Genomic DNA, 25,040 nt, shown 5'->3' on the forward strand with positions numbered 1-25,040 from the left:
ATCTTCGTCAAATTCGAACGGCCGTTGCAGCTGTCGGACTTTGCAGCCCGGCCCTTCAATCTCGCAGCAATTGTCGACTTGGGGATGTTGTATATCTCTGCAGCGCGTCGGATACTCAACCCCGGTGTTGATCGAATCGCATTGATCGCGAGAAGAACTCGGTTTTCTGGGAAGCTCTCGGACATTGTTGTGGTAGAGAAAACGCGTCTTGAAGTTGGGTGATTATAGTGAAGGAAAAAGTGTCCCGGTCGATGGGGTGTCCCGCTCGATGGTGGACCACGTTAACCTACTAGTATTTTCATTTCTCTCTTGTCTTGTTCTCTTACGTTCCTTGCTTTCTATTGTCCCAATATTATATCTAGTAACCCGCCATGTGCCACGCCAACTAACAAGATCCCCTTGGACCAAGCCTGTCGGCAAGAAATGCGACTAATGATTATTTGTCTTTGTTCATAGGAACCTTGGAACTGAGGAAACCGAGTCAATCTCATGGCTCGACGTCCGCAACTATGGACCGTCTGAGGGCTACCCCCCCATGTCCGATATTATTCCTCCTGACCCACCAAGTCGCGTGAGCTTCATGACGACCCCAGATGGGGTTCTTCTTGCCGTCGGCTACCGCGTACATCCGGTTCTCATCTGGAACGCGCTCGACATGCAGCTGCTCGGCACCTGTAAGCCCGACGTTCCGAACAACGGAATCAACGCCATGGCCTTCAATCCAAATCCGGAAATACCAGCGCTGTTGGTGTCTTTCCAGGACGGCAGTCTCTGTGTCTTCAACTACTTGACCATGGAATTGCAAGTCAGCAAACCGGATGTCTATGCCAGTAGTGTCGCGTGTTCGTCTGACGGGCGCACGGTGGCCATCGGCAGCCACGAGGGGGTCATTGAGGTATTTGAGTTCGACCAAGCACACAATGGCGCTACTATCACACTCACTATCATCTACCGGAGCAATCACCCGTTAGATGAAGCTATCCGCAGGGTTGGCTTCGTCGCCGACGGGCTCCGTTTTGTCGACTTACGTGGCCGGCAGGGGCGGGTCTGGGCCCCAGCGGCGTTGGTGAGAAAAGGGACCAACGAGCGGGATAGCTCAATAGGATCCTCCGAGGCCGACGCTGCAGTGCTATTTCCACCTCGGCCCTCTCAAAGGGTGTTTCATACCGGCGTCGATCCCAACATCACAAGCCTACCAATACTATCGGCGAACGGCAACTTCGTCGTAGCTGGCAAAAGTAACGGGGATGTGGTCCTGTTCTCCGCCGCTGATGCCAAAGACATCGGAGTCCTTTACCAACATCCGCATGGAGCATCTGTTGTCAGCGTGGCCATTGTCGAGTCTCGAAACCGGGTGATATCGGCTGACGACGGGTCTCGAATTTTGGTGGTCGACTTGGAAGTGCCTTTGTCGCAAGTCACGGCGGCATCGTGCCTAAGGAAACCGATGATTGTCCTAGATCACCGCTTTGGGGGCGCTGCCGCGCGCGTGCTTGCTCATCTCGCTGGAGATCGCGTTCTTGTGAGCGGTCGCTACTCTGACGAGTTGTGGAAAATCCCATCGGGGGAGGTTTCTCTTGCAGGAGGGTCCATTGACAAGATGGAGTCCAAGCTCGCGCCTGCAATAAGTTCATTCCCGCCACGTCCGGTATCCCCCGCCCAAGGAGCTTCAACGTCGACTGATGATCGGACGATGAGAGCTGGCCCACGATCTGTCTTTCCACACCCCACCTGCCCAGAATGGTTTGTAATCGTTGTCCGGGATGTCGCACGGATCTACTCTTGGGACGACTTCACTGAGCTTACCTCGCCCGAAGGCATTCGACTCCTGAAGGAGCCAATTGATGCCAATCGCACGCCGTCATCTCCACCCGTACCAAACATTTCTTGGGAACACGCAACCACAACCTACCACGTCGGACACAATTTCGTCGTCGAGCGCTTCCAGCCTTCACCATCCGTCCCTCCACGAGTCTACCTTTGGCCGGCGACAGAGCTTGATCCTTCTTCGCACAGTGGTTTCGCCCAGCCTGCCATCGAACCCAACTTGGACGCAGTCAGCCCAGCTGTTCTACAGGTCCTCCGCGTGTCAGGGCCGTCGACACTCCTAATCCTGGACTTCAAACTGTGGGTATGCAGCGTCGAGCTACAGTCCATCGCATCAACTCCGTCGCCAGCAGCTTCAGCCAGTCCCGGAGGTTTCAGTAGAACACCGCCCTCATCAGGATCTAACTCCTCGCTTACGTCGTCTTCGCGATGGAGCGCGCAGTCATCGAAAGCGACGGCTCGAGAGCCAACAGCCCACGCCAGGCGACATTTCTTTGCCTTGAGCGAGTGGCGGACGGGAAACGGAGAACTGCGGTGCGCTGTCGCGGTGAACCCACCGGTGCCGGGTCGGGGTGGCAGTAAGCCAAGTGATCTAGTTGTGTTTGCCGCTGGGCCGAGGCTTGTGGTTGTGCATGGCGGGTTGGGATTCTCAGAGAGCGTGGTGGCTGCAGGTGCCATGGATGGTGATGCTGCTCTGTCGGGCACTGCTGGGAAGTATGGGGAAGGGCGGGGCGCTGGACAGGAGCTGTGGAAAGTTGTGTCGGGGAGCATGCATCGGCGATCGTCGAACTGGTAAATAGGAAGGACTGGGTGATCTCCCGACCGGGGACCACACAGTCCGAACAGCTTCCGTCCGGTTTTAGCGACGATACTGCCTGGTATCTGCGCTACTGTATGTATACAATTTAACCCTGGTTTGTTTGTTACCGCGAAACTTACGTGCTAGGTATTACGAAGTCACCTCATTTCCCTGCGCTTCAATTTTTTCATTCTTTCTTCCCTGTTCCTCTTCCTTTTTATCTTTCTCTTCCATCTTCCTCTTCCTATCTATCTATACCTTCTCTTTTTTATGTTCCTTTACTTTAACGTACATTATGCGCGACTCTACTGATAATGTACGTTGATCTTTTAACTGTAACGTTAGTTAGTTATAACTACTTAAGTTAGTTAAGTTACTAGAAAAGTGACTTACAGATGCAAATCTTTGATTAGCTGGCATCTTGGCTGGCCTGGTCTGCACCCTGGTCTGTTCCCTTTGTGACCCCGGTGGAGGTGTACTTCACGTAATTTCTTCCCCCCATTATCAACCATCTAAGTCTCGGAGTTTCCCATCTCGACGTTTCGGAGCGGAAGCACAGAACCGAATTGTTCAAGATGTCGGCGCTCGGTCGCTCGGTCGCCCGGCCGCCGCTCAGCTCGGCCTAGGAGTGCAGGGAGAGTGCAACCGGGGAGCTGAGTTTGGCCGAAGTCAAATCTGTGCCAAGCACACAGCCTCTCGGCAGGGTAAGGCTGGGCTGTCCTCGTATCTCGAGCCAAGCCCAAGAACACCCCCATGCTGACTTTGTCAGCTGTTACGCACAGGTAGCTCAAATCGGGTTAGATTTGCCCAGCCGCTTCCACCACCTATATCGATACGAAGAGTCCCAGGTTCCTGAACCACCCAGCACGTGGATCTCGACAACATGTCACCGCGCTAGCAAATGTGGCTGAAGGCTAATGCGAGCTCTACGCTAACCGTCGGATGATCCGATCGGGTCGATGATGTGCAAGATCGTTGCATAAGAAGCAGAGAGGGGCCCTTCCTGGGCATCGGATCTGGCTATCTCCTGGAGGTCTCTAACTCTTGTCACTCGCTTCTGGGAACGGAGAGATGAAGATACCAGTGGTTCAAGCAGTGCTCTTCAATGCCTTTGGTGCACTCTCGCTGTGGGCTTCCGCTGGTTATGCCCAACAGCAGGATCAGCTCCGGATCGCTCTGAAACTCAGTCCGGAAGCGCATCAGAAACAACAAGCCGACCCCAACTTCATCACAACTCTATTTCAGAGAACGGAACCTCAAGAGTTTTCCGCGGCTCCTCAGGTCACAGTCAATCCACTCATCGGAGCGCAGCGCTCGGCCAACATTTCCGCCAGGTTTGCGCTTGCTGGCAAGCGGGATGCTGCGCCCAACTTCGACGTTTGGTATCAGGTTCAACTTGGATCCGGGTCGGCTGAGAAGACTCGACGCGGCGCTCAGGCTCAGAATGCCACGGCCGAAGCCGCCATGCCGCAGCACATTGTTGACTTGATCCGCGAGCTCATCCAACAACGTGAGGTCGAGAGCGCTCACCCACTTTTAGCCGCCCCGCCCCCTTCGCTTGGAGCCAGGGCGGTTGATGCCCTCGATGATCCGCGCAGCCCAAATCAGGGGTACCTGAACCCGGCCCCACAGGGCATCGATGCGCGCTACGGCTGGGCTTTCCCTGGCGGTGATGGTACTGGTGTGAACATTGTGGACATGGAGCAGGGTTGGAACCTCAATCATGAGGACTTGGTAAGCCCTACCTCAGTCGTCTCGGGCGGAAGCCGGATGGTGTTGGAGTTGGTAAGGAAAAGACATGTGCTAACACGAAGGCCACACAGGTAGCCGCTGGCATTACCATGATTTCCGGCTGGAATAAGGACAGGTATGGATTTGCGCACGGCACCTCGGTTATGGGCGAAATGCTCATGGCGGACAACCAGATGGGCGGCGTCGGCATTGTGCCCGGTGCCAAGGGCAGGGTCATCTCGCAGTGGCGTGACGAATATTATGCCAACACGCCAGATGCCATCCTCGACGCCGCTGCCCACATGAGCTTTGGAGACATTCTGCTGCTCGAAGCACAAGAATTGGACCCGACGGGCGAATTCGGTTACATGCCTGTCGAGGTCTTCGATGCCACCTTTGAAGCCATCCGGGTTGCGACGTCTCTCGGAATTATTGTCGTGGAGGCCGGCGCAAACGGCTACCGGGACCTCGACGCGTACGTAAGCATCTCGGGGAAGAGCATTTTCAACCGCTCCAGCCCTGATTACCGCGAGTCTGGCGCCATCATGGTGGGCGGTGGCACTGCTGGGGTCCCCCATTACCGCTGGTATGCTTCCAGCCACGGTTCGCGGATTGATGTCCATGCCTGGGCTGAGTACGTCGACACGGCGGACTCGGATTGGTATGGTACCGAGAACACCTTGTATACCTGCTGTTTCGGCGGCACATCCGGCGCATCCCCTATCATTGTCGGCGCCGCAGCAATCCTCCAGGGCATCTCCTTCGCAACCCGGGGCGTCAAGATCGGTCCCTTGGAGATGCGCGACATGCTCAAGATCAACGGAACTCCGAGCGGCGACCCTGCCTCTGACCGCATCGGCGTCATGCCCAATCTCAAGGGCATCATCGACACCGTCTTCCACAACAACACCGGCGGTGGACAACCCGACATCTACATCCGCGACTATGTCGGCGACACGGGCGACGCCACATCCGGCGGCGTGTCCTCCAGCCCAGACATCATCGTCCGCCAGCAGCCCATCGCCAACCCGGACGCCGCCCTCGGCTCCGGCAGCGGCACCGAGAGCAACCCTGCCCTCTCGCAACCCGTCGTCTCCGGCCAAGACCACTCGATCTACGTCCGCATCCAGAACCGCGGCACTGGCGCCGCCTCCTCCGCCAACGTCACCGTCCACTGGTCCGAGCCCGCTACCCTGGTAACCCCCAACCTCTGGACCGAGATCGGCACCGTGAGCCTCCCGGCCATCCCGACCGGCAACACCCTCACCGTCTCCCCGCGCCTGGCCTGGCCCGCCGACAAAGTCCCGGCGTCAGGCCACTACTGCTTCGTCGCGCTGGCGGGTACAGACCGCGACCCGACCCCAACCGTGCCCAACACCTTCCCGGACTTTGTCAAGTTCGTCAGCGAGAACAATAACGCCGCCTGGCGCAACTTCAACGTCATCCCGCCTGCGGCTGGCGGCGGGTGGCACAAGCTGCCCGTGACGGTGCCTGGCGCGTTTGACAGCGCCAGGGAGTTTGTCCTGAAGACGGTGGGTAACTTGCCGCAGCATGCCAAGGTCAGGTTGCACGTACCCAAGGAGTTTGCGCAGCGCATGGGCATCAAGGGGTGCAATAAGGGGGATAAGGTTGTCGTGGCGTTGAAGCCTGGGGAGACGGTGCAGGTCGGCGTGGGCGTGCTGGAGGCAGGCAGCTTCGCGAAGTTGGAGCTGCAGGTGCAAACGCATGGGGCGGAGGAGGGATCTGAGTTTGCGCTAGTGCAGGAGTGGATTGGGGCGTTCGAGGCGGTTGAGGTTGGGAGGGTAACGTGGCGGTTTGGGCAGGTTGCGGAACTGTAAGCGGGGGACGTGGAAAGGGGTAATGGGGAGGTGGATGAGGTTGGGCTTGGATAGACTGATTACATAGAGAGGGGATCCCGCGCTCTGGAGTACCTGTTGATATGGTTTTGGTTTAGTTCGGCAGCGTCTTATGTCGCGATAACAAGGAACATCATCGACACACACGGCGGTTTTTGCATCTCGAGAAGCTGCCCTTGCGCTTTACACGCCGGCCGATGACTACCTTACCTTACCTTTGGGTTGTTTTCGGTCCCGACAGGACACCAACCATGTCCTTGCTTCAGCAGGCCTATACTTGAAGGCGAGTGAAGCTGAAGTACATAACTATACTGATCACGACTGTTGTTAGCTAGGGAGGAGGAGACCGTCTTGTCAGCCTAGTCGACTGGCTCGACGTATTGGGTTGGAGGGTGCATTCTGATCATAATACTGAGTGCGATAATCCGCGAGCGAGTGAAGGCCGTAGACCTAACTGCCGCGATCATCTTGCGGCATCTTCCAGGTGAGCAAGCTACCTTGGTTCCAGATTTAAGACGACACTCTAGCTTCGGCTAATTTGCATGCGGTGACACACGGCGACCATGCACTCCAGGTTTTTAAATATCGCGTCGACATAGTCCAGCCAATGACCATGTGCCGGTTCCCGGCAGTCGGCCAACTATGATAGTGAAGGGGCTCATCAACTGCCGGCTGACATCGCTTCATGGACGGAGAGTCTTGGCTGGTCAGGAATACACAGTCCATGGAACCTTAGTCCTGACTTCCATGCTCGCTGGTAAATGAGGACGCTATAGTTTCGAAATGGCGGCTATTCTTGAACCGTACATCTTGAAGGCCACATATCTGGAGTAATGAAAAGGACATGACTGCCCCAAGCCTCCAGGTCCCTGCCCGTGTCAGCGTTGAGTCCAGGGAACCCGCATACCGCTCACCAAACCGTCAGATGGTCCAACTCGCGGCATTGGGCGCGGCCCTCTGTGCAGGCCTTGTCTCAGCTGGCGCGTACCCCCCTGATGTGGTCGACGAACTGGCCGAATCCAGCATGCCAAAGCTGAAGGACTGGCTTGCCAAGAACCCGCAGCCCGGTTGCACCTACGAGACGGCAGCCAAGCGGACAGAATGGTTGGTCTTCCGGGGCTTGAACCCTTGATTTGCCCCTAGCACGGTGTTGACACATCACAGGAGTGACCTTAGTCTCGATGAACGCAAGCAGTACACCAATGCTGTGCTCTGCCTGCAGTCGAAGCCCGCCCTGATGAGCTCCCAGGCGCCAGGGGCAAAGAGCAGGTTTGACGATTACGGTATGGCAATCAAGCAAGCACAAATTGGGGCTTTCTAACCTTAGTGATCCTCCCAGTCGTCGTCCATATCCAGCAAACCCCGAGGAACCATGGCTCGGTAAGGACGCCTGAGTGGAGATGGTGGGCACTGCTGACGTGTGTTGCAGACCTTCTTTCTGCCCTGGCACCGGTACTACATCTGGCATTACGAGAACGCCCTTCGTACTGAATGCAACTACACGGGATATCAGCCGGTAAGCAGCGCCTTCGTATCCGAATAAGCCTTAGTACCTTACAAGGACACAGTACTGGAACTGGGACCGCTACGCCAAAGACCCTGCCAGCTCGCCCCTCTTCGACGGCAGCGAGGGTAGCATGGGCGGCAACGGCGCCAAGGTGGCCCACCAAGGCATCCCCATCCCCGGCGCGCCGCGTCCCTACGACATGATCCCGCCGGGAGACGGTGGCGGCTGCGTTACGACAGGCCCGTTCAAGAAGTACCATCCATCCAACCCCATCCCGTTCATCCCACAACAACTCCATACCTAATACCCAAACACTAACTCTACGTCCCTCCTCCCAGCATGACGGTCAACCTGGGCCCAATCGCCCCAACGCTCCAACAAATCCCGCGCAACCCGCGCGTCGACGGACTGGGGTCCAACCCGCGCTGCCTGCGGCGCGACATCAACAAGCACGCGGCGGCCGTCACAATGGCAAACTACACCCACTCCCTCATCAGGTCCAACAGCGATGTGTACTGGTTCCAGACCGTCATGGAGGGCCAATTCCCGCAGGGCAAATGGGGTGTGCATGCCGGCGGGCACTACACGGTGTCGGGCGACCCGGCGGGCGACTTCTATGTCAGCCCCGGGGATCCGGTGTTTTGGCTGCACCATGCCATGATTGATCGTGTATGGTGGATCTGGCAGCTGCAGGACTTGGAAAGGAGGCTGGCGCAGGTTAGTATGACGAGGACGATGAATAACTTTCCGCCGAGCGCCAATGGGACGCTGGATGATTTGAGTGGGCTCGGGGTGTTGGCGCCAGATGTTAAGGTGAGGGAGTTGATGAATACGATGGGGGGATTGGAAGGCAAGTTCTGTTATGTTTATGAATGAGAGGAATAGGTTGAGGAGGGTTGGAAGAGGAGCGAGATGGGTTGTGCATGAAAGTGGAGGTATTTTCTTGGCCCATCAGATGTTGTCTTTGTTTGCTGGGTTCCTGTGTCTCCTTTAGATTCGAGTCGTTCGCCCTCAGACTAGTCATCAAAAACACACAACGTCTCAGGTTGCAACCGAACTCGGTAACAATGAATTCAATCAGTACCATTAAAGATGTACAGGGAATGCCTCTTTATGGAAGCGTCGCCTTCGATTCTCGCAGGTCGGCGGCCAAAATTCAGCAAGTGGGCCCTCGGACCGGCCCCACATCACGGGCCCGGCCGGGGAAGAGACACCGGGGACCACATCGGGCTTCGCCTATGGATGATATCAAAACACACAGAAAAGGAGAAGGAGGCAGGGAATTAATTATACGCGAAGTAAGGTGCAGGTCAATATTCACGTGTATTCAATTGAATGTCATGTAGCAGAGTCACATGGGCAGAGGGAACGTTGTTGAGTATGAATGCATTATTTTATTGTGAATGCCTAGGAGTAGTAGAAAGCTAATACATACGTGGTTTGCCAAGTAATCCATCGCAGTTGACATGACATGGAGAACTTATGGCTGCCAAACCAGCCGGAGACATTGTCGGGTCTACTTGGCGAGGCTTAGAACCCGCCGAGCCGACATACCGCCAAGGACGGAGGGAGGATGCGCATACTCGACTCTGAACCGGCACAGAACCGAGACATACTCGAGGTTTGGGGAGTACTCTTTGGACAGCTTAGCCAGCTGCTGAAGAGAGACCCTTGTGACCGCTTCCGGACAGCCATTCTCGGCAGTCTTCCAGCGGTTCTTCACGCCCCAGTTGACAAGAGTCCGTCCATCGGGATACTGGCGGATAATCTCTCCGTACGACTCTTTGTGGGAACCAGCCAACAGCTCCATACGGTCCGTCTGTACACTAAACACCCTGCTCTGCTGGTCCTCGAATTCGCCATTTGGGAGCTGGCCTTCTTCAAAGACTTCCTCTTGTGACTCAGATATGAGACCCGGGAATGTATCCATGATGAGACCTGCCAGATTCATGGCGCCGAACCCAAGCTTGATTCTGTACGCCCTGTTAGTTTGCGGGGATTTGATCCTAGTCTGCGTAACATGCAGCCTGTGCAGGTCGACCAAGTGAAGACGCCGTACCTTGGTTCCAAAGACGTGTGTCATTACCATAAGAACCTGTTTGGCGTTGTACCGAGGCTCGTTGACCGCCGGCGGCGGCTGGGTGATGAGCAATTCTTGCGTCGCTCCGCTATAAATAGGCAGCCCTGAGCTGCCCACCAGGTTCTCCAAGTCCCATGGGAGCATGGTGACCTCGAACACCTCCTTTGCTGCCATGGCTGCTCTGGCATCAGGACAGAGGCTCAAGAGGGGCTGGCGGGCCTCTTCCTGTTCTGCTGTGCGATCAATGTTCAGGTAATACCTCGGATCTGGGGTGCTAGGAATGGCGTGCTTCTGGGGCATTTCGGTGATGTAAATCACCATGTGGGTTGCCGATATAAGATTGCGCTCGAATTCGTCAGCTGCGGCGTTGGCGGCGGCCATGTCAAACACATGGCGCTGGATCTCGGCAGGCAGCGCCTGGAATTGTGGGAATGACTGGGGTGCCATGGTCCAAAGTATGCTGTTGTTGTCTGCTTTTCTCGTGTGACGTACGTGAGTTCTGGGATGCTTCTAGAGTAGCGACAAGAAGGGTGTAGCCGTATTTATATTAGGGAGATGGAGCGCTGTACAGATCATGGTTGTTGAGCTAATCCATTCCAGTCCGCTTATTCGATCTTGTTCGTAGTGTTTAGTGAGTTGTTAAAGATCAAGTCGACTAATGCAAAAAACATGGCTCGAATAAACCAGAACCATCTTACTGGTTTTCTAAATTGGACTACTTCCATGCTACTTAGATAAGGTAACGTGTTAAGTGCTTGAACACCCCTCCATTGCCAAAAGCAGAAAAACATCTTATTCAGATCAACACCGATGTCATTCCATTTACGCTCTTACACATGGCCTACGAACCTTCGGCATGGTTAGGTTAGGGTACTGCATGGAACAATGACGGGTTGGTATTGTAGAGATTCAGAGTCGGAAATTGATTGAATCTGGCCCGGCCGTAAGCAAACAAAGAAAACACAGCCTCTTTCTCGATGTTCGGCTGGTGCTGGTGCCCAGCCTTCCGTGGCAGTATCATTCTATTCTTGGAACCTTTGGATGCAGCGATATGCAGATCGTGAGCCTAATCACACTGGGTCACCAACACGGCCCCTGTATCGCATATCAATCATGCACCACTCAAGGTATGTATCTTATCTTCCATTTGCACGGTCCTGCAGGGGTCAATACACTGGAACAGAAAGCAAAGGTTCCAAGTTTCATCGTCCCTGTCACCTTCTCACGAACCGCCCCAAACTTTTGGTGGTCATCCCGCACAGCTAATTAGCTGTGGGGAATAGTATACTGTCATAATGTGGCCGCAGATATTGCTCCATCCACCGGCAAGTCGGCGCTGCTCCATTATTCTAGCTGAGCCCTCAACCTACCAGGCAAGGTACGTATGTGACGTTCTAACCACAACAATTTCGAAACTTAACAACTGACAAGATCCATCCTCGAGGCTCAGGGCAGTGTTCCTTCATCAGATACACGGCGAGGTCCCGCGACGAGGTGCCAAGAGACGGCCGGGGCTCGGGGACCCCTTGTTCCGACCGGTCTGAGACCAACAACCTGTGGTCGTGCGGCGCGTTTGTGCATGGCACTGCATGCGGCCCGCACAAACACTCAAACTGCCGCATCTCAACCTTTCGCCACTGTGCTAGACGCCGTCGGAACCCCACGCCGGCACGAATGCCTGTTCCTGGTTGATGGCAACGGCCCGTTGGGAGGCTGGTGACATGCGGTCAAGACTTAGGAGGCTTGGGGGATGGTGCCCCGATCATGCAGACCACAACATGCACAGCTTCAGCATAAAGAATTCGAGGAGCGCAAGATGCAGTAGTCTTGATTGTTTCTCTGGGTCTCCAGAACAGTAACGTCCCGTCAAGTTCACCATGGTCAGACTTGGTGTCATTTCGGCCCTTGCTTGGGCGGCCGGCCATTTTGTTGCCGCATCTCCCAACCCAGCACCTCTTGTTGACATCCAGACGCGCAATTTCCCAGGCACCTCAGACGAGTATACGCTCCATACCATCCTTCGCCGGCTTGCGGACCTGGCCCACCGGCGGCGAGACAATGTCTTTACCAAAAGCTTGAGCCTCGACAAAAGCTGGACGGATGCCGCCCTGTTCAATTAGTGGGTTGCCTCTCCGTTCGATGCCCGCTCGGCTGACACGGCCCAGCACCCACGAGGTCGCCGGTGTCCAGGACCTCGAAGCCCAAGTCACCGTCGAGGTGGTGTGTGTGACATGCTATCTCAAAGGTGGTGCTACCGCCACATTGAGCATCAATGGTACCTTCGACTTTGGAGACACGATGAAGAATCTCACGTCACAGCTCAAAGAGGAGTTCAAGAATATGACCGAAACAGCCCTTGACAGCATCAAGAAGATCACCACTAACGTGGCGGAGGAGGTCGGCGACTTCTTCGACCCCCGGCCGGGTGAGGACTTTGAGCTTGAAGAGGTCATCAACTTTGACAACTTCACCATTGACGTCGACACTGACATTGACCTCCCACCCCTTCCTGAAGTCGGCGTCCTGTTTCAGATCGACAATTTGGACTTGTACATGCTTCTCGACACGACCATCTCGGCGGGCGCCACCTACACCATCCCCATTTTCAAGTCCCAAACCAGCTTCGGTGTCTCGGACCCCACGAACCCCGACCTTGAGATTGGTCTCTTCGTGACCATGGATCTGATCCTCAACGTCGAAGGGGAGATTAGCTTGCGCTCCGGGTTCCACCTCCTGCTTGAGGACCCGGTGGGCTTCAAAATTGCCCTCTTTGGCAACGACGTGTCCGACATGATCTTGTAAGCCGATCGACAGGCGTCATCCCCAATCCCTGCCGGAGCTGACATACTCTTTGCAGCAACGGCGGCCGATTCGAGTTTCTTCCTGTCATCCTACTCCGTGGCGAGGTGGCTCTCAGGGCGATCCTCCGCGTCGGTATGCACGCCGGCGTGTCGGTCTCGACGTCGTCGTTGAAGTTCCAAACGCTCGGGCCTGTCACCAAAAAGATATCAGAGATGGCTCAGTTCGAGGCCGGTGTGGAAGTCGGTGTCTTCGCTCATGGTACGTTGGATTCGGCTTTAGGAGAACAAATGCCGCCACCAGCGGATTTGCTCGTTCGACGCTTCTAGATACCGTGAAGATGCTGACAAATGTTTGTTAGTTGCTGAGTTTCTTACCAACGTCACGGGTGGCACCCTTCTGGCCGCCGACGAAGGCTGTGCTTTGAAGATTGTCGAAGAGTACACCTTGGCCGTCGGCGCAACTGCCGGAGCCACCGTTGCCGTAGGAGAGGTGTGTACCTTAAGATCTCCGACCATGTCCATCCCTCTCCCACATGTTGCAAGATTCCACTATACCACCGTGGCCACTGCTACGGCCGGCAACATTCCACTCCATCCCTTCCTATAAGCCTGTGAACTTCCCTCCGCTAACCTCAACTGCCCCTTTACAGCATACATGGGGTCCCCAACCAGCGACCACCATCCCCCTCTTCTACACCACGCTCGCCGACATCTGCGCAAGCACCTCCTCCACCACCCTCTCAACCGCATCCCCAACCGCTACCGCATCCTCCATTACCCTCGCCGCCCGCCAGGAAAGCGATCAACCCCCTCTCCAAACTCACACCCTCACAACAAAGGTCCTCCACACCGGCATAGGCTGCGCCTCGCCGGGCCTAGTCATCTGCCCGGCCTCGCTGCAGACGACCTCGATCCTGACATCCACCATGACACTGGTCACGGCCGTCCCGAAGGGTGTGACGCCTATGTTCCCCGCCTCGACGGCGCTCACCGTGGCGAATACCATTCCGTTTGGGGAGGGGAAGGCGGTTGGGAGTATTGCGGCGACGAGCGGGGCGCCGGTTAGTTACGTGCCGCCTCCTCCGCCTCTTCCGCCTCCGGCGTCGAGTTCGAGTTCAGTTGAGGACGGTAATGGGGGTGGGGTGGTGGGTGATGTTGGGGAGGTTTTTACGGGGGAAACGGGTGGGATGAGTAATAAATTGATTATTGGGTTGAGTGTGGGGTTGGGGGTCCCGGCTGTGTTGGCGTTTGTGGCCGGGGTGGTGTAAGTGTTTTTTCTTCTTTGTTATTTGGGTGACTGGAGACTGACACGTGATGTGACAGGTACTGGCTGAGGCGTAGGAGGTACGCGCCTGTGCCCAAGTCGGATACGGCCATGGAATATGCTGGTGGGTATGAGAGCCCCATGGCCGCGGAGCGAGAGAATATGCTTAAGAAGACGCCTGCTGTGACTATTGGTGAGGTGCCGCGTTGATGGCCGGTTCTCGTGCTGCAGTGGTATGACTCGGCTGTGATTACGGATTCTGCTGAGAGAGTGTCATGACCTCGAGGCGGAAGATAACACAGCACTGTTTAAGTGGACTGCATGCATCTGACCTTGGATCTAGCTGCAACTCCATTTCGTTTTGTGTACACTACCGTACTAAGGTACCTGAGAGAGGTTGGGTCTGAAGCTTTGTTATGCAATTATAGTTGGGTCTGAAGCTTTGTGCTGCAATTATAGTTCGACTACATTGCTTTCAACTGGCAAGTACAATGGTCCATGAGTCAAGAACAGGTGTGTTCTCCTCGATAGTGACGAGTTGTATTTCTATTCTCTTTCTCTTCTTTCTCTTCGTTCCCCTTTCTTCCTTCCCTTTCTTCTTCTCTTTCTTCCACTTTTCTGCATTCTTTTCATCATCCCTAGCATTATCTCCTAGTGTTTACAGAGATCTACCCTTTCTTTATCTTCGCTTGTATGTCCATGCTTTGTTTTCTTTGGGCCTATAATGTCGCTTTAACACACGAACGGCTTAGAATAATCTGGTGAGCTACTTGTCTTGGGAGAGTTGGATCTCCGCGAGCGATTAATCATTGTTAGCTAGTCATACATTCCGAACTGCAAGACTTACAGTACTAACTGCTGTTGTAGCTAACGTTACATGTATTTTGAAATAAAGCCGCCGGTGCCACGATGCCCTGTACTACATGTAACGTTAACGTTACTTCACCTTTACAATGCGGACACTATGCTAAGCCACTCCTTTTGGTTGGTTAAGAACACAGCCGCAGCTTGTGTAACGCCAAGAGCGCACAGCCGGCGAGCACGTTGATTGGATTCTTGGCTCGGCCTTCGGCATGATTGTTTGTCCTTGCATGCACGGACTTCAAGTCATACTCAGGACTTGGGAGATTCACCTCATCAGCCTTAGCATTCAATTTGAATCTTGGGCCAGAACACGGTTATTCTAGAACGGTTCGTTGGAGACTCCATGTATCGACGCGGTTGATTCCATCTGATGCAGTCCGGCAGTTGGACACTAACTGAACTTCGTCATGGCTGATGGCCGCCCTGGTATGGCACCCGCCGCGCGACTCCGAGAACACAATTGCTGACAGCATTCTAGTGCCCAACAGTGTCTACTTCTACGTGCCGAACAAAGGGGCGCCTATCTTCTTTGCCGTCGCGTTTGCCGTTGCTGGCCTCTGTTCCCTCTGGCAGTCCATGTTAGTGCACGCTACTCCCCGGAAGATTCCACAACTGACAATTCCATGGTTGCTTATCTCTCCAGTCACTACAAGCTCTACAAACTAGCGGGGCTGCTGCCCCTCTGCTGCGCGTTCCTGATAGCTGCCTATGCGACACGGAGCTATGGCGCGCTTCACTATGAAGACGCCCAAGTCTACACCGCCAGCACCATGCTGCTATACATGGCTCCGTTCGTCAGCCACATTTTAAGTCAAACTTTTTCGTTCTCCTTGGCTAACTTGGGTGAAGCCCCCTCCTCCAGCTGTCCAACTATTATATCTTGGGCCGCATCTTCCATTTCGTGCCCTACTTCGCCCCCATGCACCCGGCCCGCATGCTCCTCACCTTCGCCAGCCTCACTGCCGTCGTCGAGCTCCTAACCGTCGCCGGCATCGCCTACCTCTCCAACCGCGACCTGCCCGAAAAGTCCCTCGACGTAGGCTACACCCTGACCAAAGCCTCGCTCGTGCTGCAGCTCCTCGTCACGGCCGTCTTCTTCCTCATGGCAGGCATCTTCCACCGCTGCTGCCGCGCCGGCGGCATCAAGAACCTCCGCGTGATGCGGCCCGTGGTGATCTCCTACGCCAGTATGCTCCTCCTCTTTGGGCGCACCGTATTCCGCTGCGTGGAGCAGTTTAGCGTGCCGCCGTCGAGGAAGGGCGACATCGACTCGTTCAGCCTGAGCCCTGTCGTGCGATACGAGTGGTACTTTTACGTCTTTGATGCGGCTCTGGTGCTCGTCGCCACGGTGGTGTGGAACGCCGGGCATCCGGGCCGCTTCCTGCCTGCTGATCCTCGGGCGTATCTTGCGCAAGACGGCACGACGGTGCTCAAGGGCCCCGAGTGGAAGGACTCGCGATCGTTGACTGAGACGTTCTTTAACCCGTTTGCGATGCTAACCACGAGGGGCGGGCACCAGAAGCAGTTTTGGGAGAGTAATGGGTATGCATTGAGGACGACGAGGAGGGGCGCTGGGGTGGCTTGAGACGGGGAGCCGTGTTAAGGTTCAAGTTGTTGGAGATCTGAAGGTTAGGAGATATTGTACCGGAATATGCACCAACAAAAGCGGCTGAAATAACTGACTTACCCTCTTACGGGTGTAATAAACAGGCGGAAGTACCTACCTAACGAAATGTTCTTGTTGATCGTTTGGAAGTCTGGGAATAAGCTGCAGGTAGAGGCCGGCGAAGCAGACAGTTTCATCGCCCCAAAAGATTTCATTCAGCTGCTCCATGAAGAGGTGATGGACAAATGGGGTGATCGGTATTGCTGTTCCAAGAATAAATGATGTTCTTTGGTTGTTCTTCGCTCCAGGGTCTAAACCACCGTGGAAGCAGCAGGGCCAGTGTCCGGGAATCCCCACATGTCCGAACGCAGGACACTGCTCTTGCTTATGTTCGCTGCCACCATCCTTCCCAAATGGAGTGAGCCGGTGCGAAACCGAATCTTTACCTTCCACATTACCACACCTATGCTCACAGGGGCAGTGGCGCCCCGGCGAAAAACCGTAGGTCTAGTTACATGTAAGCACCTTCAAAGAGCCGTCCGCCTCCATCAACAATCCCATCCATCAAACTCACTGGACTCTTCTCCAACCACGTCGTGGTCATTCTACAAGCACTCGGCACACCGGAACATTACCCGTCAGACAATGGCCTCCAACTTGGATGCAGCCTCCCTTTTCCGAGTCGACGGCATAGTGGCCGTGGTGACGGGCGGAGGCACAGGTAAGGCATGACCTCTCGATCGTGCGCTTCTTTTCAAGAACCCGTCCATTGACCTCCCCAGGAATCGGCCTCACCATGGCCCGCGCCCTCGCCATCAACGGCGCCAAACGAGTCTACCTCCTCGGCCGACGCCTCAACATCCTCGAAGAAGCCGCCAACCTCCATCCGACCATCTTCACACCAATCCAATGCGACGTGACCTCCCACGCCTCGCTGCAAGCCGCCGTGGACAGCATAGGGTCCGAGACCGGCTACATCAACCTGCTCATCGCCAATAGTGGTATCACCGGCCCGCACGAGCGATGGGACCCGTCCCTCCCGCTCTCGGAGGTCCGGTCCAATCTCTTCAGCCAAGCGGCCATGGACGCGACGACCTCGACCTTCCACGTAAACACGACAGGCGCCTTGTTCACCATGGTGGCCTTCCTGGGGCTTCTCGACGCAGGCAACAAGCGCGCAATACAAGGAGGGCTTGAAAGCAACGAGTTTGGCGCGCCGCTACTCCCGAGCAGCGACGTGCCCTCGATCCAGAGCCAGGTGATTGTCGTGAGCAGCATATCGGCGTACAGCCGCATGGCCATGTCGGCGCCGGCGTATGCGGGCAGCAAGGTGGCGATCTTGCATCTGACGAAGCAGGCCAGCTCGAACCTGGCGGGGTATGGGATCAGGGCGAACGCCCTTGCGCCGGGCTGTAAGTCACTCGGCATTCTGGTTGAGTGGCCGAGAGAGTGATTAACAAGAACGGATCATGCTGATGAGTTGTCGCAGTGTTTCCCACGGAATTGGCCAGTGTTCTGATTGGTGGCCGCGATCCCGGCACTGAGACCCACGATGACCCGCTGTTCATCCCGTCGCGGAGGTTTGGCGGCGAGGAGGAGATGGCCGGAACGCTGTTGTATCTCGCTAGCCGCGCCGGGGCGTACTGCAACGGGACAGTGCTGATGATGGATGGTGGACGACTGGGCGTGATGCAGTCGTCCTATTAGCATATTGTGTCTCGAAAAATTCGGGAGACACCGGAACGCTGATGGTGAGCCGGAATACTTTGGCAGGATTTCAAACGGTACCCGACTCAGACTCTCCCTGAGATACGTACACAGTTCCATCCTGAACTCCTGCTGACCGAGTGATTACCATGCTTATGATCTTACATAGCTTTAATATACTCCTGCTCCGCCGCTCCGGCCTTGCTCTCGGGATTCAGGTTCCTCTTGGCCGGACCGTTGATGCAGATACCGTCTTTGGAAAACCGGCTGCCATGAACAGGGCAGTCGAAACTCTTTTCAGCATCATTCCAGGAAACCACCCCGTGCAAATGCGGGCAAATGGCGCTGAACTTTCGCACCGTGCCATCCTCGTCCTTGTAGACTGCCAGTGGTTTGCCGGTAGCCTAGATTTCACCAGGGTTAGCCCCTCGACTTCCGGACGAAAGATGGGAGTGGGAATTAACTCACCGGGTTCAGCACACCGCCGCACCCAGGCGCCAGATCCTCGATATCGGTGATATCCGACTGCAAAAACCGCTTGTACTGCGTGTTGATCTGCAAATCATGCTTGACCAGACTCGGCAGCGTTTTGAGGACGCTGCCCAGACGCTTCGGGTTGTACAGGGACGCCCATTTGTTCTCCTTGCCCTCAATCTCATCGGCAAGCAGCCGGCCAGCCAGCACGCCATGCGTCAAGCCATCTCCAGAGTCGCCGGTGACAATGTAAATCTTGTCGTTGCCCTGGTTCTTGCCGATGAACGCCATGTAATCGACCGGGTCAAAAATCTGCCCGCTCCAGCGGTAGTCGACGGTGCCGGCCTGGGTAAACCTCTCGCGCGTCCACTTCTCAAGCTCCGCAAACCGCGGTGTCGTCTCCTCCTGCCCAACCTTGTGGTCGCACCCGCCCACGACGAGATAGTCGTCCTTCTCATCACATTCGGTCAGCCGGACGTACTTGTACGCGTCGGCGTTGTCGTAGATCAGGCAGTCCTCGACGCTGCCCTTGGGGACGCGCACGGCAATGCAGTATGTGCGGTGGAACTCGAGCTCGGCGATGACCGACAGTTTCTGCAGCGGGACGCACGTCGCCTCGATGGCGCGCTCGGCCTTCACCGTGTGTCCCGCCTCGGTCTCGATCGTGACCGACTTGTGGCCCATGCCGAGCAGCTCAACGCCCGTTTCCTTGATGCTCATGACACGGGTGCGCGTGTAGCACTGGAAGTTGGGCTGCTGCTTCAGCCACGCCAGTACACCCGCCAGGTACCGGGTCGGGTGGAAGGTCGCCTGGTTCCCGACGACCATGCCGCCGCGCTGGTCGGGCTTGCCGTTCCAGCCGCGGACAGTCAAGTTTTCCTGTTCGCGTCAGCTTAACCCTCTTCCTCTGTCTCTGACTCAGAAGAAAGGAACACACATCAAACCTCGTCTCAATCCCCAACTTCATCTGCACCTCCGCCTCCTGCCTCAACTCCTCCATCTCCTCCTTATACCCCTGACTTCCCACCGCATACTGACTGATATCATACGCCTTCAACTTCCGATACTCGCACTCAATCCCCAATTCCTTCGCAATCTCCCCAATCCGATCCCTCGCCCAGGCATGGCTCTCCGCCGCGACCTTGGCCCCAGCCTCGCCGTGCTTCTTGGCAATTTCCAGATACCCGTCATCCAGATCATTGTTCAGGTGCCCGCTCGTACGACCGGACTCGCCAGACAGCGCTTCGCGCGCTTCGAGCATCACCACCTTATGGCCGCGGTGGATGAGTTCGTAGGCGACATGGATGCCTGCGATGCCGCACCCGATAACGCAAATGTCGGTGGTGAGGTTCCGGTCGAGGGACGGGAATTGCGGGATAGCCGAGTAGGGCAGCTTGTGCACCCAGACCGGGTCGGTGGCGCCCGAGGTGTGCATGCATTTTTCGGAATCCGGCATGGAAGGGTTGGGGGTGGTGATGGTGGCCATTTTGAGGGTTGGGGTGGCTGAGATGGGGCTGGGGAGGGTGTTAGTGGTGTCATGGGTTAAGTGGTAATGGGTCCAGGGTGACTTACCGAGGGTGTGAGAAGGATGGAATTCTTGACCAGTCTTGGGTGCCCGTCCTCTGAACTCGCAGTGGCGAGCGTTGTTCAAATCGACCGGGTGACTGGGAGAATGCGTGAGAGAACGTGCGACTCCCACTGACCAAGTTATATGAAAGGAGTCGCAATGCGCGGGTTGGACTGGTTGGTATGTAAGTGACGTCACTGATACTAAACAGTCGAGTTAGGTGTCTTGAGCCTCGAAGCAGCTTCCCGCCCGTGAATCTCGATGTTTGCGTCGAGGAGGAAATGGACAATGCCATTGGCCGGAATGAGGAAATTTCACTACTGCGAGGTCGGGGACTAAAGCAGTGAATCGCGAGGTCGATAGAAAGAGAAAGTGGAAGAGTTAAGGTATCGGTGCGATTGTTTCCTCGATCTTGTAATTCACGAAGCTTACAGTTTAATACTGCCCAAGCCCCGGCGCTCCCCGCATGTATGACGACACGATTACCTCCGCCCCAAACCTGGAAGTAAACGATTCCGAACAGAAACAGCAGCACGGAACAACAACACGAACATGCCGGCGAAGGTCCATACCCGAGTAAAGAGCAGATGGCTCGAAACATGCTCTCGCGCCAACCGAAACAGGGCTCTTTGGATCGGATAATAAAGAACAGTGTCCGACGGCCTGCATCTTGCAGGACACTTATAAGGACTTCGAATAATGATTTGTCTAGGCTGTCTGAGTCTCGGTACCTGCAGGCCTGCTTCCGTTTAACACTTGACCTTGCTCCCAATCGGTCTTTTTACGCTCCGGACACTCAAAAGGGCACGACGCCTTCAAAGACGACAAATGAACTTCATCGCTCGCCCCAAGGTGCTCGCCAAGGTGGAACTTCCACCGTTGAAAGTGCCCCTGTTGAACAGTGCAACATAATTAAGGTCCGTGCCACAATCCAATTTCCCAGGTTGTACGATTAAATGGGGTTTCCTTTCTCCCTCTGGCTTCAAAGAGCCACAAAGTAAGCGAACTCATTTTCTCCATTGTCACTCGTTTATCAAGCCTGGGCCCATCATCCATGATGCACTCGTTCACGGTCTTTTCCACTCTCGCGGTCGCGTCTCTCATTCTCGCCAAGCCACTCGCGACTCCGGCCGTCGCGCCGTTGATCACTGCCGCGCCCCTACCCCACATGGTCAAACCTGCCCTGGAGCGCCGCCAGACTGAGAGCCTCGACGAATGTGAGGCCAAGGCACGGAGTTTTTGGGACGATGCCCCCGACATCGAATACTTTGGTGACCCCTTGGCCTTATGGTGGCAGACACTGGGCGAAAGAGTTCATACGGCCACCCTGTACAACGACGCGGTTTGGACCATCAGTGAATTATGCTCCATCACTTATCTAGCTACCTCCGAGATTCCCGAATCCCTCACCTCCGCCTACGCCTCGCTCATGAGCGCGTCCGCGTCTTGGGTGAGCGAATTCGGGCCGACCGTCACGAGCGTAGCCCAGAGCTGCGGCGGGGCTGGCCGCGGCGCGCTGAGCGCCGGGCTCGAGGTTTTGCTCGCCACCAATTTCGACGAATGCACCTCCGCCTACGGGGTGTACATGTCCGAGGCACTAGCTCTGGCTGCCAGCGTCAGCTCGGCATCCCACGCCGCCACCGCCTCGCCCACGGCGACGCCGAGACCGGCGCAGACCGGCAGCACGAGTGTACGCCCGATCGAGACTGCGTCTAGCAGCAGCAGCCAGGCGGCCAACACGACGCCGAGCAGCTCGCAGTCGACTGGCGGTGCGCCAAGGGAGACGGGTTTTGCTGTTGCCGCTGCGGCCGCTGTGGTGGTGGTTGCTGGTGGCATGGTAGCGCTGTGAAGCATAGAGAATGGACAGCTAAACGGTTGTTGGGATGGATGTGCAGGGCACATCCCATGTATATATACATGACCTCAGGCGCTAATAGGGTCTTCGCTCCATGAAGCTTGGTAGAACAGCGTTCTGTGGATTGGACGGAGAAGGGAAAGGCTATCCAAAAGTGAGAAGCACCGATTGCGGAATTGAACGCCTGATCTTAGTATCCTTCTCCTGACAGCTGGTCAACCCCACCGGACTCTTCCAGAAGCAAGGAGAAAGGGAAAGGTGAGACCTGTTTGGGCCCATGACACACAACACTGAGACAAGTCGGCTGTTTGTCTCGGGGAGATGCAGCCCCGAGGGTGGCTTATTATCTTTGTCATGGTTGGAGCGAGCACAAGTAATGCAAAAATCTCAGTGATAGTTGATCGAAACTGCTTGGTGCCATTCAGTCCTGGCCTCGGATCGAAGGCTTAACTGCTGGCTTGAAATCCTCTCCACCAGATCTGCTCTTCACCCTCACCAGCCTAACGTTCATCAAGAATACCACCGAGATTTGAGTTGCTTAGTATTAAGGTATTGTTCATTCTGATAAGAAGCAAACCGATGACCCAAGCCGGCTTTAATGCCAAGGAGCTCTAAGGCCTGGATACTTGTTTTGAGGGTTGTGAGCGTCCAAGGCAGCGGGCAAAGCGAAGGGACGGGTAACTTTACACGACGGCAAGAAGCCCTCCGGAGGCCTGCCCACCTCATAGCGGTACGATTTCCTGGTGGGCTTGCCACTTAACAACTGGCACCAGAGAACTGCCCAAAGGCAGCGATCCATCACGGACTGGCGCGAAGGGCTTGGTAAATGACCTGGTCTCAGTTCTCATCCTGTGCATGATCCTTCGCGAACGGAGGTCTATGTTGATTGTGAGTCTCCGAAGGCCTCGCACAGGATAATCTCACGGAGCTCTCGGGTGAGGCTGGATATCGGGGACTGGCTCTCCGCGGCAGAGCCGTGGCATTCCGAGGGTGGGGGTTCTGAGGTCTATGCAGCGCCGGGAGCATGGGGTACCGGGTATGGGATGTAATAGACCATGCCAATAAAAGCGCATGCACCTTCTTGGAAAAGAATGTTTGTCGCTGCCGCGGTACAAGGTCAATATCCGACGCAGCTCCCGCGCGTAACTTGGGAGCATGAAATGCTGTCAGGAGATTGGACGGGAAGTTGGGCGCTGAATAGGCGGATTATGGTTGATCCGAACCCGCCCACCAAGGATCGGTCAAGGGTTACCCGAGCCGCAGCGCTTGAGATTCGGTCGTTACCTTAAGTACTGTAATGTGAAGACCCTTTGCTGGGAAGCAGCGTTGCCCTGCTTCCGCCCGGAGAATCATCCAGTTCCCCTGCATTTTTCTAGTTCACAAATTCATAACCCAAGCGGGGGCCGACAATTTCGCATGACTTTTCATCTTAAAGTGCTTTTCAGGTTCTTCGTCTTAACTACGCCCTAGCCTTGGCCTGACGAAGTCCAATTCAGGGGTAAATACACCCGGCGTAACCAGGGCAACCGCCCCTATCCCAGGCTCCACCGGCAAAGATTGAGGTATGTCTGAGTGGAAGACCCCTTCCCAGGCGGCGGGCAACGGTCGCGGTCAAGTGCAGCTCGCCGCAGAAGTTGATTCAAAGGAAATATTCAGGATCCCTCACGAGACATGTTGCCGACAAGTTTCCGGGTTGTGTTGGATCTTGGAATACTCGTGTTGGAAAGTCGTGGCACTGGAAACTGGGACGGTCAGCTGCAAGTGCCCTGCTTCTGGATGCATGGTTGCCCAACTGAGCGTCAGGCAACGTGAGGGGTAACCAGGGCGTTGGGCAACGAGGTCAGGGCGATTTCCCCTTCGTTGGAGACGTGAGAAAAGAACAACCTTCAATTAAGAACATCTGGGATGCTCCAAGTATCTCAGAACCCACTGTTGTAAACTCCCATCATCTGTGTGATCACCGTGGGATCGTGGCTGTTGGTCTTCCAACAACTCGACAAAGACAGCTCCTGTCCCGTGTGCCGGCACTTTCACACCAAAAGATGCCTAACACAGGAATCTATGCATGCGGTATTCCCCGCAGGCAGACAGAAGCTAGCGTATTTTTCGTGACGCCGTTCTGCCCAACCGGAGCAATGTGGGAGGTGTAGAAAACAGTTAATTTGGTCTTGGAATAGGGATTTCGTCGACCCCCTCTTATGACACCATTCGCGGCGGATGACTCGGACACCGTCGTGGTGGCTCAGCCCCTGCACTTACCCGAGCACCAGCATCCCAAGGCAAACCACCGGAACTTCCGCCGTCTCCTGAGATTTGAACGCGGTATGAATCAGGTATCTAAGACGCAAGACCAAGATGCTTCACTAAACCCTGCCAGCCAATCTAATCCCCCAACCCAAATAACGAGTCCCCAAACGCAATCAGGTCGAGTCCGGCTTGGCCATCCTCTCCATCCAGTCCCCTCCATCCCTCTCAAATCCCACATCCATCCCCCTCCCCATCCCTTTCCTTCTCCGCACCGGTCTCCCTTTCCTTCCAGCCTTCCTCTCCATCATGTTCTTTCAGCTGTTGCCCCTTGCCCTGACCCTGCCGCTGTCGAACCTGTCCGCCGTCACCCCGTCGCGCCGCATAAGGGAGGGGAATGATAGCCCTGTCAACAAACCCCTGCAGGTAACTCAGTAAACCGTCCAATACACCCATCCCGATTCGCCAGCTCCTCTTTCAGCGCCTCCACCTCGTTGCTCAGCCGCGCGACCTGGGTGTGGAGCTCCTTGAGTTGCTCGTCTTGTGCTGCGCGCTCCGTTTGCAGGGCGCTGTTGGCCGAGGCCAAGTCGGTGAGACGTTGGTCGAGGGTAGCGATGGAAACTGCAGGCTGCTGGTTGGTATTCGAGGACGTAGTTGTCAAGTCTGCGAGCTGGGCTGAGAGGTTGTCGGTTTCTGCCTCAAGGGTGGTAGTCTGGGTGGTTGCGGTTGTGTGGTTGGATCGGAGGGAATTGAGGGTTGCGCGCAAGGAGCGGATTGTTGCATCGCTGGCTGTGAATGATTCTCGGAGCTCGTCGTTTCGGGCTGTCTGCTGGTCTAGATGGGTCTCAAGCTGCTGCA

General features: G+C 55.7%; 11 protein-coding genes across 11 annotated transcripts in view; 9 read left to right on the top strand and 2 right to left on the bottom strand.

The window, feature by feature from the left end:
* N657DRAFT_659477 (uncharacterized protein) overlaps positions 1-2,623 on the top strand; it is a gene marked incomplete at both ends in the record, with an annotated part of 9,651 nt that extends 7,028 nt beyond the window's left edge. The window contains 6 exons of the mRNA XM_062794994.1: positions 457-1,062; positions 1,156-1,570; positions 1,613-2,018; positions 2,058-2,169; positions 2,206-2,510; positions 2,553-2,623. Coding sequence (XP_062642418.1) covers positions 457-1,062; positions 1,156-1,570; positions 1,613-2,018; positions 2,058-2,169; positions 2,206-2,510; positions 2,553-2,623 — 1,915 coding nt within the window. The remainder of the gene's footprint in view (positions 1-456; positions 1,063-1,155; positions 1,571-1,612; positions 2,019-2,057; positions 2,170-2,205; positions 2,511-2,552) is intronic.
* Positions 2,624-3,412: 789 nt separating this feature from the next.
* On the top strand, positions 3,413-6,354 carry N657DRAFT_694258 (subtilisin-like protein). The gene is made up of 2 exons (XM_062797275.1): positions 3,413-4,360; positions 4,450-6,354. The coding sequence occupies exons 1-2, from the start codon at positions 3,698-3,700 to the stop codon at positions 6,193-6,195; spliced, it is 2,409 nt and encodes an 802-aa protein (XP_062642419.1). The 5' UTR covers positions 3,413-3,697; the 3' UTR covers positions 6,196-6,354.
* Positions 6,355-7,138: 784 nt separating this feature from the next.
* N657DRAFT_605836 (Di-copper centre-containing protein) lies at positions 7,139-8,751 on the top strand (the record flags this gene model as incomplete). The annotated part of the gene is made up of 5 exons (XM_062790200.1): positions 7,139-7,317; positions 7,378-7,496; positions 7,553-7,593; positions 7,782-7,972; positions 8,059-8,751. The coding sequence occupies 5 exons, from the start codon at positions 7,139-7,141 to the stop codon at positions 8,594-8,596; spliced, it is 1,068 nt and encodes a 355-aa protein (XP_062642420.1). The 3' UTR covers positions 8,597-8,751.
* Positions 8,752-9,127: 376 nt separating this feature from the next.
* N657DRAFT_675393 (uncharacterized protein) lies at positions 9,128-10,543 on the bottom strand. Its single transcript, XM_062795815.1, has 3 exons — positions 9,780-10,543; positions 9,275-9,693; positions 9,128-9,144 (listed from the first exon to the last, which is right to left on the bottom strand). The coding sequence occupies exons 1-2, from the start codon at positions 10,245-10,247 to the stop codon at positions 9,622-9,624; spliced, it is 540 nt and encodes a 179-aa protein (XP_062642421.1). The 5' UTR covers positions 10,248-10,543; the 3' UTR covers positions 9,128-9,144; positions 9,275-9,621.
* A 1,007-nt stretch (positions 10,544-11,550) lies between these two features.
* On the top strand, positions 11,551-14,301 carry N657DRAFT_367267 (uncharacterized protein). Its single transcript, XM_062787008.1, has 6 exons — positions 11,551-11,919; positions 11,966-12,598; positions 12,658-12,860; positions 12,961-13,091; positions 13,252-13,865; positions 13,925-14,301. The coding sequence occupies exons 1-6, from the start codon at positions 11,678-11,680 to the stop codon at positions 14,073-14,075; spliced, it is 1,974 nt and encodes a 657-aa protein (XP_062642422.1). The 5' UTR covers positions 11,551-11,677; the 3' UTR covers positions 14,076-14,301.
* A 1-nt stretch (position 14,302) lies between these two features.
* Positions 14,303-14,768, top strand: N657DRAFT_367308 (uncharacterized protein). The gene is made up of 2 exons (XM_062787009.1): positions 14,303-14,676; positions 14,733-14,768. The coding sequence occupies exon 1, from the start codon at positions 14,357-14,359 to the stop codon at positions 14,588-14,590; it is 234 nt and encodes a 77-aa protein (XP_062642423.1). The 5' UTR covers positions 14,303-14,356; the 3' UTR covers positions 14,591-14,676; positions 14,733-14,768.
* A 344-nt stretch (positions 14,769-15,112) lies between these two features.
* N657DRAFT_628107 (uncharacterized protein) lies at positions 15,113-16,557 on the top strand. Its single transcript, XM_062790836.1, has 4 exons — positions 15,113-15,155; positions 15,208-15,307; positions 15,373-15,519; positions 15,579-16,557. The coding sequence occupies exons 1-4, from the start codon at positions 15,137-15,139 to the stop codon at positions 16,312-16,314; spliced, it is 1,002 nt and encodes a 333-aa protein (XP_062642424.1). The 5' UTR covers positions 15,113-15,136; the 3' UTR covers positions 16,315-16,557.
* A 423-nt stretch (positions 16,558-16,980) lies between these two features.
* Positions 16,981-18,042, top strand: N657DRAFT_685047 (NAD(P)-binding protein; the record flags this gene model as incomplete). The annotated part of the gene is made up of 3 exons (XM_062796741.1): positions 16,981-17,056; positions 17,118-17,747; positions 17,825-18,042. The coding sequence occupies 3 exons, from the start codon at positions 16,981-16,983 to the stop codon at positions 18,040-18,042; spliced, it is 924 nt and encodes a 307-aa protein (XP_062642425.1).
* A 161-nt stretch (positions 18,043-18,203) lies between these two features.
* On the bottom strand, positions 18,204-19,972 carry N657DRAFT_583225 (DAO-domain-containing protein; the record flags this gene model as incomplete). Its single annotated transcript, XM_062789659.1, has 3 exons — positions 18,204-18,446; positions 18,511-19,395; positions 19,454-19,972. The coding sequence occupies 3 exons, from the start codon at positions 19,970-19,972 to the stop codon at positions 18,204-18,206; spliced, it is 1,647 nt and encodes a 548-aa protein (XP_062642426.1).
* A 972-nt stretch (positions 19,973-20,944) lies between these two features.
* Positions 20,945-22,360, top strand: N657DRAFT_367387 (uncharacterized protein). Its single transcript, XM_062787010.1, has one exon. The coding sequence runs from the start codon at positions 21,138-21,140 to the stop codon at positions 21,930-21,932; it is 795 nt and encodes a 264-aa protein (XP_062642427.1). The 5' UTR covers positions 20,945-21,137; the 3' UTR covers positions 21,933-22,360.
* Positions 22,361-23,819: 1,459 nt separating this feature from the next.
* N657DRAFT_367416 (uncharacterized protein) lies at positions 23,820-24,690 on the top strand. The gene has a single exon (XM_062787011.1). It carries the CDS (start codon positions 24,137-24,139, stop codon positions 24,581-24,583), a length of 447 nt encoding a protein of 148 aa, XP_062642428.1. The 5' UTR covers positions 23,820-24,136; the 3' UTR covers positions 24,584-24,690.
* The last annotated feature ends 350 nt before the right edge of the window (positions 24,691-25,040 follow it).

This window comes from Parathielavia appendiculata (assembly GCF_033297405.1).
Source record: "Parathielavia appendiculata strain CBS 731.68 unplaced genomic scaffold N657scaffold_40, whole genome shotgun sequence".
Classification (NCBI taxonomy): Eukaryota; Fungi; Ascomycota; class Sordariomycetes; order Sordariales; family Chaetomiaceae; genus Parathielavia; species Parathielavia appendiculata.

Bases quoted from the DNA above. Each gene is read 5' to 3' on its own strand.
- N657DRAFT_694258 (XM_062797275.1), top strand. From the start codon at position 3,698: ATGAAGATACCAGTGGTTCAAGCAGTGCTCTTCAATGCCTTTGGTGCA. The intron at 4,361-4,449 runs GTAAGCCCTACC...AAGGCCACACAG, and splicing joins ACCTCAATCATGAGGACTTG to GTAGCCGCTGGCATTACCAT.
- N657DRAFT_675393 (XM_062795815.1), bottom strand. From the start codon at position 10,247: ATGGCACCCCAGTCATTCCCACAATTCCAGGCGCTGCCTGCCGAGATC. The intron at 9,694-9,779 runs GTACGGCGTCTT...CAGGGCGTACAG, and splicing joins CACACGTCTTTGGAACCAAG to AATCAAGCTTGGGTTCGGCG.
- N657DRAFT_367267 (XM_062787008.1), top strand. From the start codon at position 11,678: ATGGTCAGACTTGGTGTCATTTCGGCCCTTGCTTGGGCGGCCGGCCAT. The intron at 12,599-12,657 runs GTAAGCCGATCG...TACTCTTTGCAG, and splicing joins GACGTGTCCGACATGATCTT to CAACGGCGGCCGATTCGAGT. The intron at 12,861-12,960 runs GTACGTTGGATT...AATGTTTGTTAG, and splicing joins AGTCGGTGTCTTCGCTCATG to TTGCTGAGTTTCTTACCAAC.
- N657DRAFT_367308 (XM_062787009.1), top strand. From the start codon at position 14,357: ATGGTCCATGAGTCAAGAACAGGTGTGTTCTCCTCGATAGTGACGAGT.
- N657DRAFT_628107 (XM_062790836.1), top strand. The intron at 15,308-15,372 runs GTTAGTGCACGC...TTATCTCTCCAG, and splicing joins TGTTCCCTCTGGCAGTCCAT to TCACTACAAGCTCTACAAAC. The intron at 15,520-15,578 runs GTTCGTCAGCCA...ACTTGGGTGAAG, and splicing joins ATGCTGCTATACATGGCTCC to CCCCCTCCTCCAGCTGTCCA.
- N657DRAFT_367387 (XM_062787010.1), top strand. From the start codon at position 21,138: ATGATGCACTCGTTCACGGTCTTTTCCACTCTCGCGGTCGCGTCTCTC.
- N657DRAFT_367416 (XM_062787011.1), top strand. From the start codon at position 24,137: ATGACACCATTCGCGGCGGATGACTCGGACACCGTCGTGGTGGCTCAG.